This window comes from Manis javanica, chromosome 5 (assembly GCF_040802235.1).
Source record: "Manis javanica isolate MJ-LG chromosome 5, MJ_LKY, whole genome shotgun sequence".
Taxonomy (NCBI): Eukaryota; Metazoa; Chordata; class Mammalia; order Pholidota; family Manidae; genus Manis; species Manis javanica.
In genome coordinates, this window is record NC_133160.1 from 112,658,437 (window position 1) to 112,673,147 (window position 14,711).

At 37.0% G+C, this 14,711-nt stretch overlaps 1 protein-coding gene across 1 annotated transcript in view; it reads left to right on the plus strand.

Moving 5' to 3' along the window:
• Positions 1-14,711, plus strand: part of CCDC158 (coiled-coil domain containing 158) — an 87,314-nt gene that overhangs the window by 19,422 nt on the left and 53,181 nt on the right. The window contains exons 7-9 of the mRNA XM_073236289.1: positions 5,124-5,243; positions 6,969-7,166; positions 11,973-12,455. Coding sequence (XP_073092390.1) covers positions 5,124-5,243; positions 6,969-7,166; positions 11,973-12,455 — 801 coding nt within the window. The remainder of the gene's footprint in view (positions 1-5,123; positions 5,244-6,968; positions 7,167-11,972; positions 12,456-14,711) is intronic.

The following is a 14,711-nucleotide window of genomic DNA, read 5'->3' on the forward strand; positions in this document are numbered from 1 at the left end:
GTGTTCAGATGCTGATCTGATGCTCTCTACATTGATTTCATGGTTCACTGGTGGGTTGCAGTTTGAATAACACTGCCCTACTAAAACCTCCGTGCTTAGCTCTTAGCCTAAATCCTTATCAAGGTCCTTTCAACCACTGCCACTTAGAAGCAGCCCTAAGGAACCTTAGACTGCTTAAAGACTAAACCCAAAAGCAAAGATGCCAGAGAAGCACTTTCTCATTTTGCTTCTTGAGGGTGCTTTTTGTCTTCTAGTTTCTTTTTCAGAATGAGCTTTTACCCTAAAGATTAATAGCAGGGATGTTCACCCCATTCTGAGAAGATCAGGCCGGCACAGTAAGTCTTGATGTCATGCTGCAGGATGGTCATGATTCCAGCACAGCAGGGTGGGAGGAGGCTTTATTCCTCTGGTGTAGTATGGGTGGGCCCATGGGCAAAATGGGCATTGGCAATCTGACAGTGAAAGAGGAAACAGGAGAGCAGTTGTGTTACAGTCCAGTACAATGACTGGTATTTATCACTACTCAAGTCATTTTGAAAAGATTAAACATTTATTGATTATTGGCAAACCGTTTGAAGAGCCATGAAGGACTAAATAAAACCCAACTCACTTCTTTGCAGTTTGAAATTGCTATAGTTTTCCATTGTAATGTTATTTGGAAAAATTATTGCTTTGTAAGCTATCACCCACTGTTTGCTAATTTGCATATAGTCTGATATATATCATCATGCTAATCAACTCTAAATTCAGACATGGTGGGAAATTTTAACAAATACTGAAATATCCACCCAAAGAATAAAAAAATACTTTTTTAGTTTTTATAAACATTTACATCCTGGCATTATGGAAGCATAAGCATCCAGATGAATGGCTGCAGACTTTTTTAGATGAACGTTTTGAGGTCATCTAGATACATGATAATACATGTAGATATGATGTTAAAATCATTCCTATTTTGCTCTGACATAAACTGTGGATCATCAAGAATTTTGACAGTCTTAGTCAACATTTAATAGAAATAAGGGGGACATATCTGTTTAATTAAATTTAATCTACATCATTGAGATTTATAATGCCGCATATTGAACCTAATTACGCTGGCATCTAGTTGAAAGTTAACTGGAGTCTTACAGTAGTAACGTCCTTTAGTCAGGTAACACTGAGAGATGATTATCTTGTCATGTTGATATGGAGTTGAATACAGTTTGTAACAAAAGGATTTCATTTTGGGGCCATGAAAAATTCTGTTGTTAAGAAATGTTTCTGTTCTAATGAATTGAATATAAAATCTAAAAAACAAATTGTTTTGCTTAATTTCTTTCATCATCATATGCCTTGACTTTACATTATGAAAGCCTATTAAAACTTTAAAATCTATTTTATTTTCTAATGTCTCAGTGCACATTTTTGTATATACTGTCCAAATAATAGGGGGGAAAATAATAATATATAAAAGCTGTATTAACAGTGATTAAAAGTGAGACTTCTCTGAAAAAAAACCTTACTTGTTGGTATTATACATTAACATATTTTATGAGAGGTAGTATTAGTATTTTCTCCTGAAGTCAGAGTCCTTCAGATAAAAGTATTTATTATTTTTAAAAAGTGATGACATGACAGATCTGTACAAAATTTTTCCAGCTAGAATGCAGAAGTTTAAGGAAAACTCATTTAAGAGGGCAGTGTTTCTCTTCAAATTAAGAAAAGTATTTTCATATTGGTGAAAACAGAGAATGGGCCAAAGAAAATTTTAGATGTAGCTTTTGCAGCTTACAAAAGTGTTTTACTGTAATGCTTTTCTCTGTTCTTCTCTTTCCATTTTAGGAGAACCTCCAGAATTCCCCTTTATGAATTTGGACCAGTAGAAGCTGTCACTATTGGCTCTGTAGATTTGGCTTTACTCTTAACTTTCACCTTTTGACCACAAAAAATACCTGATGATTTTGATTCTCAGTTTATTTTTTCTACTGTGAAAGCATTTGGGGCTGAATTTCATCCTCAAAAAATGAAGATTTAGTGGCACTGTCTGGAGCTATGTACTGTGAAGGAAGATTCTGTGCAAACTTCTTTGTGTTATTCTGCCAATGCACCTCTGTGCTAACCTGCAGCATCCCTTTTTATCCAGTATCTGTGTCTTTTTTAAGCACAAAAACAAAAGATACCATTTGGTTTGATTGGTTAAAATCTCTAAAATCACTGTAAAATTAAAATGAGATCCCAGTACTTCCCAGTGATCCAAACTGAAAAGTAGATTCATGGGTGGTGAAAGGGAAAACCAGTGCTGCTATTTAAAAATAAAAGAGAAAGAAAAAATCTTTATCTCAGATGGCAGTATTTATTTTGGACATTTTAAAAGGCTTTCTTTATAGTGTTTTGTACAGCTGTTTGTATCACCTCAGCTGCTACGTCAGTGGTTTTTCCCTTTCACTCTCCATTTATCTTTTCAATTGACAAATTAACATGAGTATTTGTATTCTAAAAAGTGAAAGGTAAAGCAAAGCTATAGTAGTTGAGTCAGTACTGAAACTACAAAACAAATGTCCCTGCAGGGGTCTGGAGGAATTTCTGATACTTAGTAAACTTAGATGGAAAGATAAGACTTAGCTCTTTTTTTTTCTTTTTAAAATTTTGGTCTCATAGATTTTACCATTAAGTTTGGTGTTATCAAATGGTCATCCAAAATTTTTTAAAAAATGAAAACAGGTATAAAAGAGCAAATCTTATTTAAGCTTTTAAAGTACATATACAAATACTTTGCTGAAAGATAGAAATGGTTTTATGCAAGGCTAGGAATAGATAATGTTTTAATCATATAAGTAAGTTTTCATATTGAAAGTGTTCTTGTTAAATTTATAGCTCTAAGTATGGTTTCTTTGACCATATTTTGTTTCCTAAGACAGGTGTAAAATATAATTCATCTTCATTAATATTGTTTTTTTTCATTTTTTATTTTATTTTTTTAATTATTTTTTTAAATTTTATTTTGGTTATCATTAATCTACAATTACATGAGGACATTATGTTTACTAGGCTCCCCCCTTCACCAAGTCCCCCCCACATCCCCGTTCACAGTCACTGTCCATCAACATAGTAAGATGCTGTAAAATCACTACTTGTCTTCTCTGTGTTGCACAGCCCTCCCCGTGCCCCCCCACATGCTAATCGTAATGCCCCCTTTCTTTTTTTCCCGCCCTTATCCCTCCCTTCCCACCCATCCTCCCCACATTAATATTGTTTTTGTCGTGTAAAAAGGTATTAGAAGCAGAATTGAAAGGAATTCAAAAGATCACCTAGAGTACTCTTTTTCTAATTATAGATGAAAAAAGTTGAGACTCAAGTGGATTATGTGACAGAAGCTGGATCAGGACCTAAGATGTTTGACTCTTACATAGTCTTTTCATATTGCCTCTCTGATTATAGCTGTCCATCCAAAGTAAAAGTTTGTGGGGTTTTTTCCTAGATTTCTCAAGTCTTTACTAAGTGTTTCCCAGTAATAATAATAGAACTAAAGAGATTATCTCACCTGATATGATTCATTTATTTTTCTTAGGAAACTACTTAGGAAATAATTCAAACGGGTTGAATTGTTGTGGGGTTTTTTTTCTGTATGTGTCCCCAAAGAAGCACAGAATTTAAAATACTTCCTTATAACATTTTTAGAATCTATAAGCACATGTCTATCAATTAGCTAATGTTTTATGTATATCTAATTCTTGTAAAATACTTTTTATATATAGCATACAATCAAATAGAGTCAGTTTTAAAACATATCCAATGCATATATTAAAATATATATTCTGATCCATGTAGGCTGTGCTGCTACTCTGTAAGTAAATGTGAAACTGACAGTCCTATATTAATACTTTCTTAAGTCATATGTATATGTGTAAAAATATATATATATATAATTTATGTGTGTTCATACTTATTTATCAAAGAGATAGTTGCATATGTATGTGTGTATATATGATTAGTATGTACTGAATTAATAAATGTAGATCCCAAATAAACCTAGTAAAAAATAGAGAATCATTAAGAGAGTTGGTCTTGCTCCTATGTTCCCTAAGAAGGTTTAATTGTGGTCATCACCCAAAACAGTAAGTTTTATTCTTGACATAGTAGATATGGAAGCCTGTTGAACAGATGCCTTAGAAGTAAGGAATATGTAGCATTTACACAGACAAGAAAGATTTCTTATTACTGGAAAGTAGATGATGAAATAATATCGCAGGTATCACGTTAAAGGTCAAGTAACACTGCAAAGCACTAAGTATCAACATGTTCCCATTATTTTGATAGTTCAGTATCTAAATTATGGGTTTGGGTGAGTCAGCTAAGATCCAAACCCAGAGTCTTCATCATCTGAGATCTTAACCTCTTGGCCTGCACTGCACCTGCAGATTAAGGGTTGTAGGAATGTTGCTAACAGGGATGGGCTTTCTGGTGTATGCCACAGATGTGCATAGTCACACATGAAACAGCTGCCCTGTCTATGAGAGGAAAACACACCTATACCAATCCCTTAAAATTGATACTCTAATCTTTATAGTTGAAGAAAATGAGGATTGGAATATTTAAGATATATATAAACATATTCTTGTACTATATATTATATATATATGTATGTATTATACACACACATATAAAATCACCCATCCTTACAAAATAGAGTGATTTTTAAATAATGACCAAACCCAAAAGTTGTTATTACCATTCATCCTTTTTTATTCAATGCCTTTTATTATCAAAACTCTAATATTTCATAACAAAATAGCTCTTTTAGGCATAATACATTTCATTTGTGTGGGCTCTGCACAGTGTTATGTTACTTACGATACATCAAGCTTCCTTAAATCCCAAATTACATATTCACAGAAGATAAATCTTGAATATTGTGAAAATGAGAGAGCTATATTACAGACAATGCCCACACCTAACAGTACCAACTACTTCATTTTGGCTAATTTCCCTGGCTAAATTCCACATAGGTCTTCAGTTTGAAAAACTTTACAAAACACATCACGATAAGCTTTAATTTTTGCCTTCAAAATAATAGTCTCTGTTTTCCAAAGACTATATATTACCCACTGACATAGACTGTTGGATTTGTGCTTTCCTTTTAGACAGAGGAGCTAGAGAAGCAGTTGGTCCTTGCCACCTCGGAGCTAACTGCAGCACGGACAGAACGTGATCAGTTCAGTCAGGAATCTGGAAATCTGAATGATCAGCTTCAAAAGCTGCTGGTAAGATGATGTTCTAATGTATGAGCGAGATTAATTCTAGGAAGTGTTTCATCAAAATATTGTCACAAAATAAGTTTCACTTGTAAAATTATAAATTTTACAAAATATTTGTACATATATACATAATAGAATATCCTATACATTATTCAAGTTTTGCATATAAAATATAATATTCTATACTTTAACTATTTTTTTTTTTCTTAAGCAGAACTGTTGTAGGTTACAAGTTAGGTGAAAGTGATCTTCAAAGAGCCATAGTCCTTAAATTAGGTACTGTACTCTGTTGAATTGAATTAGTATTGGTTCATTTCAAAACCAAGTAACATTGAAAACACATACAAATTATATATGTACATAGAAAATTTGAGTACAAGCTTAGGTAAGATTTTTTCAAAAGGAAAGAAAATAGGATTCTAAGAGCAGTGAAGCAGCCTCTGCCCTCTGTCACAGGTTCTACAGGCCGAGAGGTTTAGGAAAGGAAGGTTTGGAACCCCTTCGTGTGATATTAGTGGTACAGTAGAATGAATTCCTCTTCTTACCAACCCCATTCTGAGGTCCAGTGCTCTCTGCTGGTACAGCCATCCTTCGTAGGCCAGCATGGGCCTGGTTAGCAGGCAACTGTGTGGAAAGCTCCCAACCTTGGGATAATCAATCCTTCACTCCTTTCCCTCCTGTTGTGTGCTTCCCAATGTCCTAATGTGTCATTTAAAAATCTTGGAGATTCAGTATTGGCATGCTCCTCAAACCTGTCCCTTCCTTTTCATTCTTACCATCCCATCCCTTCATTCAAGCCCCACATCACACCTGGCACATGGCAATGTCTTCCTCCTAAGGCTGCTGACTCGTTTCTCCTCTCTTCAAGCGTGCCTGGGAAGTGCTGCCATACTCATCTTTCTAATACAGCTCTTATGTGCCACTTTTCCACTCAGAAATTACTTTCCCCATAAAGTCGGACTCCCTACCTTTCAAGACTTTCATGATCTGGCCTGCTTATCTTTCCAGTCCTTTCTTTCTATAGATACCCAGTGCTCCCAGCAAAGCACACATGACCCTTTCCAGTCCCTTCTTCCTCACCTCTGCATCACCAGGCTGTTCTCAGGGTTCAGCTCAGAGGCCTTCAGGAAGCATTCTGATCTCCTTAGTGATTTCTCTCCATCATTCCTTAGCTCTGTCTCTTTAATGAAAAACCACTTCCAGTTATTTGTGTCTATGTCTTGTTTTCCTTTTGGGTGGTAAGTCCTTTGAAGATCTTTGTGTTTTTGTTCCTTCTACTTTGAGAGTTTTTGCTAACAGTAAACACTCTGTATTTCTTTAGTGACTGAAGAGGGAAGTAATTCTGTTCACAGCACAGTTACTACTACAGTCCAGCACAGGCTGCTGTTCTGCCCTTGCTGAAGTAGTAAATCAATCACTACTGCTGTCCCTTCAACCTTGGGGGCATTTTTTTAGTACAGGAGCATACTTGATGTGAAACAAAATGCCTTTGTTAGAAAATTCAAAACTTAAAAAGAGGATGCCAAAAATTTTCTTTCATTATATATTATCTGGGGTCTACTCCATTGAGATTTACTTGCAAAGCTAGAAATTCCAAGTTAAGAAAAATGTTAACTTATTTTTCTAGGAAATAATTGCTCTTAATCACATAAAAACTCCAAAAATACTGTAAGGAAAAAAAGAGTTTTAGTTATTTCATACTGGGGGAGAAACATACCTGGCTTCTTGTAGGCTGACCTGCATAAGAGAGAGAAGGAGCTGAGTCTCGAGAAGGAGCAGAACAAGCGCCTGTGGGACCGGGACACTGGGAACAGCATCGCCGTTGACCACCTGCGGCGGGAGCTGGACGACAGGAACAGGGAGGTGCAGCGCCTGGAAGCCCTCCTCAAGGCTGTGAAGAGCGAGAGTCAGGGCCGGATGGAACAGCAGGTCGGCAGGACGTGGGATGGCTTCTCCAAATGGTCTCTCCTGAGGAAAAAGTGTGCTGTATCTCATTTTTGTACACTGTTGAGTAATGAAACGCCCATCCATTTGCCTTTTCACTTTCACCTGGAAATTGGTAACCTAATAATTGCTTATTCCAGAAAAGCAAACTGTAGGGAGATCTGAGGAACAGTGGGATGGAAAAACAACAGATGTTTTTTGGTTTTGGTTTTTCCACCTCAAAAGAGACTTCCCCCTCCTTTCCCCCCAAACTGATAGAGACTGATACATACACAGGGTGGGTGCACTACACTTCAGTGCACCCAAAGGAAAATCTGGAATGCTTTATTAACAGCAGTGTACCTTCAGTCCTGGAAGGACATGGTTCCAGGGCCAGTAATTGCCACAGACACATAAAAAGCATCACACAAAAGAGTAAGCTTCTCCCAAAGTGAAAGCAAGCCACAGGGGCCAGTTTTGGCTTAGACCCAGACAAAGCCGTTTGCCTATCCTCTGGTCCATCCTGGGCAGTGAGAAAGATGAAAGGAGTGATTGGAAGTGAAAATCTTAACTCTTTTCCAAATGTGAACCTGAGAATGTGTATAAAAGCCATTATGGGATAATGCCAGTTATTCAACTGGACAAAAGCCATTACTCACTTGTCTCTCAGAGGTACAATTAAGGGGGCTGTTTAGAAAGAAATAGAAAGGACAGTTATCTCCAATCCTGGCACACTCCCCTCTATTGCCAGTGTTACCCTAATTTAAATTGGTATAGAAAACATTCTCAGAGGGAATTCCCCAAGCTCCACATCCCAGAGGGTTATTATCATTGAAGGCCTCTCCACCTTGGTCTAATGAACACATGTTGGTCTTTAGTCTGTAGGGAACTCTGACAGCAAAACGATTTGAGTTACTCTAAGTAGATACTATCATATTATTCATGATTTCATATTTTTGAGCCAACTTTTATATCTCTTGAGGTTGCCCCCACTTATCTGCCCAAATGAATGAAATTCTCTTTTCATTTTTTTTCACATAATTTCTTCTAACAACTTAAAAACAATTATTTTTAAAACATACACAATTAAAAAAACATATTCGCTATTTCTTTTGCATCCTTACAACATAATTACTCACTGTGTTGTTTCTTTCTTTTATATTTATTAAGGTATCACTGATAATACATTCTTAAGAAGGTTTCAAATAAAAAAATTGTGTGCCACCATGTGTACCAATCATAATACCCCTCAATTCCCTTCTCCCTCCCTCCCCACCCAGCCTCCCACACCCCCTTCCTTTGGTAACTGCTAGTCCCTTCTTTAAGTCTGTGAGTCTGCTGCAATTTTGTTCCTTCAGTTTTGCTTCATTGTTATACTCCACAAATGAGGGAAATCATTTGTCACTTGTCTTTCTCTACCTGGCTTATTTCACTGAGCATAATATTCTCCAGCTCCATCCATGTTGTTGCAAATGATAGGATTTGTTTCTTTCTTATGGCTGAATAGTATTCCATTGTGTATATGTACCACACCTTCTTTATCCATTCATCTACTGATGGACACTTAGGTTGCTTCCATATCTTGGCTATTGTAAATAGTGCTGCAATAAACATAGGGGTGCATATGTCTTTTTGAATCTGAAATCTTATTATCTTTGGGTAAATTCCTAGGAGTGGGATTCCCAGGTCAAATTGTATTTCTATTTTTAGTTTTTTGAGGAACCTTCATACTGTTTTCCACAATGGTTGAACTAGTTTACATTGCCACCAGCAGTGTAGGAGGGTTCCCCTTTCTCCGCATCCTCACCAGCATTTGTTGTTGTTTGTCTTTTGGATGGTGGCCATCCTAACTGGTGTGAGGTGATATCTCATTGTGGTTTCAATTTGCATTTCCCTGATAACTAGGGATGTGGAGCATCTTTTCATGTGCCTGTTGTCCATCTGAATTTCTTCTTTGGAGAATTGTCTCTTCATATCCCCCACCCATTTTTTAATTGGGTTATTTGCTTTTTGGGTGTTGAGGTGTGTGAGTTCTTTATATACTTTGGATGTTAACCCCTCGTCAGATATGTCATTTACAAATATATTCTCCCATACTGTAGGATGCCTTTTTGTTCTGTTGATGGTGTCCTTTACTGTACAGAAGCTTTTTAGTTTGATGTAGTCCCATTTTTGCTTTTGTTTCCCTTGCTTGAGGAGATGTGTTCAGGAAAAAGTTGCTCAAGTTTAGATTCAAGAGAGTTTTGCCCATGTTTTCTTCTCAGTTTTATGGTTTCATGACTTATGTTCAGGTCTTTGATCCATTTTGAGTTTACTTTAGTGTATGGGGTTAGACAATAATCCAATTTCATTCTCTTACATGTAGCTGTCCAATTTTGCCAACACCAGCTGTTGAAGAGGCTGTCATTTCCCTATTGTATACTGTGGCTCCTTTATCATATATTAATCGACCGTATATGCTTGGGTTTGTATCTGGACTCTCTAGTCTGTTCCACTGGTCTATGTGTCTGTTCTTGTGCCAGTACCAAACTGTTTTGATTACTGTGGCTTTGTAGTAGATCTTGAAGTCTGGAGCATAATCCCTCCCCCACCCCCCACTTTGTTCTTCCTTCTTAGGATTTGTTTGGCTATTCAGGTTCTTTAGTGGTTTCACATGAATTTTTGAACTATTTATTTCAGTTTGTTGAAGAATGCTGTCAGTATTTTGACAGGGATTGCATTGAATCTGTAGATTGCTTTACGCAGGCTGGCCATTTTGACAATATTATTTCTTCCTATTCATGAGCATGGAATGTATTTCCATTTATTGTTGTCTTCTTTAATTTCTCTCATGAGTGTCTTGTAGTTTTCAGGGTATAGGCCTTTTAGCTCCTTGGTTAGGTTTATTCCTAGGTATTTTACTCTTTTTGATGCAATTGTGAATGGAATTATTTTCCTGATTTCTCTTTCTGCTAGTTCGTCATTAGTGTATAGGAATGCAACAGATTTGTGTTTATTGATTTTGTATCCTGCAACTTTGCTGAGTTCAGTTATTAGTTCTAGTAGTTTTGAGGTGGATTCTTTAGGGTTTTTTATGGACAATATCGTGTCATCTACAAATAGTGACAGTTTGACTTCTTCCTTGCTGCCAATCTGGTTGCCTTTTATTTCTTTGTGTTGTCTGATTGCTATGACTAGGACCTCCAGTACTATGTTGAATAAAAGTGGGGAGAGTGGGCATCCTTATATTGTTCCCCATCTTAAAGGAAAAGCTTTCAGTTTTTCACTGTTAAGTATAATGTTGACTGTGGGCTTGTCATATATGGCCTTTATTATGTTGAGGTACTTGCCTTCTCTAGCCATTTTGTTGAGAGTGTTTTTCATGAAAGGATGTTGAATTTTGTCAAATTCTTTTTTGACATCTATGGAGATGATCATGTGGTTTTTCTGTGTCTTTTTGTTGATGTGGTGGATGATGTTGATGGATTTTCAAATATTGTACCATCCTTGCATGCCTGGAATAAATCCCACTTAATCATGATGGATGATCTTTTTGATGTATTTTTGTATTTGGTTTGCTAATATTTTGTTGAGTATTTTTGCATCTATGTTCATCAAGGATATTGGTCTGTAATTTTCTTTATGGTGTCTTTGCCTGGTTTTGGTATTAGAGTGATGCTGGCCTCATAGAATGAGTTTGGGAGTATTCCCTCCTCTTCTACTTTCTGGAAAACTTTAAGGAGGATGGGTATTAGGTCTCCACTAAATGTTTGATAAAATTCAGCAGTGAAACCATCTGTTCCAGGTATTTTGTTGTTAGGTAGTTTTTTTATTACCAATTCAATTTCTTTGCTGGTAATTGGTCTATTCAGATTTTCTGTTTATTCCTGTATCAGCCTTGGAAGGTTGTATTTTTCTAGAAAGTTGTCCATTTCTTCTAAGTTATCCAGTTTGTTAGCATATAATTTTTCATAGTATTCTCTCATAATTCTTTGTATTTCTGTGGTGTCCGTCATGATTTTTCCTTTCTCTTTTCTTATTCTGTTTATGTGTGTGCACTCTTTTTTTTTCTTGGTAAGTCTGGCTACAGGGTCATCTATTTTGTTAATTTTCTCAAAGAACCATCTCCTGCTTTCATTGATTCTTTCTATTGTTTTATTCTTCTCAATTGTATTTATTTCTGCTCTGATCTTTATTATGTCTCTCCCACTGACTTTGAGCATCACTTGTTCTTCTTTTTCTACTTTCATTAAAATTGTGAAGTTAGACTGTTCATATGGGATTGTTCTTCTTTCTTAAGGTAAGTCTGTATTGCAATATACTTCCCTCTCAGCATGGCCTTCGCTGTGTCCCAGATTTTGCAGTGTTGAGTTATTGTTTTCATTTGTCTCCATATATTGCTTGATCTCTGTTTTTATTTGGTCATTGATCCATTGATTATTTAGGAGCATGTTGTTAAGCTTTCATGTGTTTGTGGGCTTTTGTTTTCTTTGCATAATTTGTTTCTAGTTTCATACCTTTGTGGTCTAAGAAGCTGGTTGGTACAATTTCAATACTTATGAATTTACTGAGGCTCTTTTTGTGGCCTAGTATATGATCTATTCTTGAAAATGTTCCATGTGCACTTGAGAAGAATGTGTATCCTGCTGCTTTTGGGTGGAGCATTCTGTAGATGTGTGTTAGGTCCATTTGTTCTAGTGTGTTGTTCAGTGCCTCTGTCTCCTTACTTATTTTCTGTCTGGTTGATCTGTCCTTTGGAATGAGTGGTGTGTTAAAGTCTCCTAAAATGAATACATTGCATTCTAATAAATTCTCTCTTTTTTTAACAAACAGATGGCAGCAATTCAGGGAAAGAACGAAAGTCTAGAAAAAGTGTCCTCCTTGACTGCTCAGCTTGAATCCACCAAAGAGATGCTCCGCAAAGTAGTAGAAGAGTTAACAGCCAAGAAGATGACCCTGGAGAGCTCAGAGAGGACTGTGTCAGACCTGACAGCTTCCCTGCAGGAAAAAGAGAGAGCCATCGAGGCTACCAATACAGAGATCATGAATCTCCGCTCCCGGGTAGAATTGAAACTGCAGGAGCTGCAGCACTTGAGGAATGAAGGGGATCATCTCAGAAACATGCAGACAGAGTGTGAGGCCCTTAAGCTGAAGATGGCAGAAAAGGACAAGGTGATCGAGATTTTGCGACAGCAGATTGAAAACATGACGCAGTTGGTTGGCCAGCATGGACGAACCGCAGGTGCTATGCAAGTAGAAAAAGCTCATCTTGAGAAAGAGATTAATGACAAGAGGCTAGAACTGCAGGAACTGAAGGTCTGTAGAGTTTTCTGGTGCTGCTTAGCTTCTGAAATACCTTCTTCCCCCACAAATAAGTATGACTTAAGTTACTGAGAAGGGGTTCTGTAAAGAGGGGCTGTGGACCCTCTAAAATTGTTTGAAAGTATTAAAAGGGCCTGTGTGTGTTTTTTGTAAGAAAAGGATCCATACCTTTATTAGATTCCAAAAGGAGTGGGTAGCCCAGAATGGTACAGCACTATAACACAAAAGAGAAAAGGTAAAAAAATCCAGCTCCTTTGTGATGCCTTTTCTATTCCCACAGTGTGAAGTACTTTCTGCCTCTTCAGACAGACTTCAGCACTAAATAACTGTAAAACACTGGTCTGTTCACTAAGTTGTGACTTCTGTTTCTGTAAAACAAAACACCAACAAACTGATTGGGTTATTGAGGCTTAAATGAGAAAAATATGTATCAAGGACTTAGCTGAGTTCCTGGCCTGTAGAAGATATTTAGTAAATATTAGTTCCTTTCCCCCATTCTATCCTCACTTGATTTGTCCCTGTTATAAGCTGGATCACATTCTATATTGTACTGTGTATGTTTAAATAGCAGTGTCCCTTCTTCCCTATAAGACTGCAAACTTCTTCAGGCAGGGTACATATCTTTCTATCTTTGTACCTCCTGCTCCATATCTGTGCCTTGCACCCAGCAGGTACTTGGTAAATGCGTATCAAGACTTAAAATGATTGCATAAATTTAAAAAAATTTGATATCTAATGTTTTATGTCACCTGTATCTAGAACTTGATAAGTAAGAGGAGTCAAATCACATAAACTTCTGATGACTCAATTTCTTCATCCTAAAAATAGGACTGATGTTAATTACCTATCTGTGGAAATACACAAGTGCATTGCATAAAGAACTAGAATTTTGTCTAGTGCTTAAGTTTTTACTTGATTATATCATAATATCTTTTTTAATGGCTGAATTCACCTTGAAAGAGAGTTACAAAGGTTTCTCAATGGCTAACACTTCCAGTGATGACAGAATAGATTGGCAGAACATATTAAAGGAGAAAAGATGATTGCTTCACCTTCTTGTTAAAGAAAAGATGGATTCCTAGTATTGTTAAGAGTACAAACAAATGAAAGAATCCTATCAAGTCTTACACTCTAAAAATAAATCAGTTTAATCTTCACAAAAACCTTAAGGTGGGTATATTATTATCTCAATTTATAGATGAAAAAACTGAGACACAGAGACAGTAAATAACTTGCCTGAGAGCAACACTACTTTGGAATTTTATCTTAGGCAGTATGTGAGTAAACACTATAGTGCATTAGTTCTCAGTCAGAACCAGAGTCACGCGGAGGACTCGTTAAAACAGACTGCTGGGCCCTGCCCCCAGAGGTTCTGATTCAGTAGGTTTATGATGGGGCCAGGCACTCAGTATTTCTAAACAAATTTCCATATGATGTTGATGATACTGGTCTAGAGAGCACACATCAAGTTCTAATATTGGAGAACCTCAGAGCAGTGTGGTTACTTTGAGTAGAGTGGCCAGTGAAGACTTGGTAGAAAAGTAAGAACTTTAAATGGGCAAAAACTAGACAAAGAGGAGGAAGGAAGGCAAGGGGAAGTTTAGCCTATAGATGGTGTGGGAGCCATTAAATGTTTTGGGTAGAGAGAAAGAGTTGACATGAAAAAGGCAACAGTGGGGGTAGATTAGTGCAAAGTTTGAATAAAGAATGTGAAGATAGATGGTAAATGCCAATTTTTCAATTCCAAAATAGGGAGCTGGAGCAGCTTCAGGGAAAGATTTTCTAGGTGAGAAGAGCTTTGAACAGATGCAAAGATTGTAAGTTAAAAACTTGAGCTTTCAGGGCACATCCACTTCCCTCCACAAACCAGGGAAGAAGGAAGGAGGAGAATACTAGCCTTAGAAAATGATTCTTATCACCTCTGCAGGCTGGGTCCTGCACACACTGATGGCAGAGCGCAGGGTGAGCTGCAGGTCCTCAAAACTGGATCCTTTCTTACAAGGCTGAAGGCCTTCACTGCCAAAGCCCATCACAGGTGGGCAGTGGGATAAGCCTGTAGCTCTCTACCAGTCCTTTTTGAAGTAGTTAAGAGCTAGTCACATGTCCACTTTTCAACTACAGTGGTGGCCTCTACATTTAAACTGCAGTTATACAGTCAAACTGAATTAGCTAGTATTATATTTAAGGCCAGCAGGCCTTAATTTGGAGGAATGATCTGATGACCCATAAAAGTCAGTTTCTTTTCAAAAG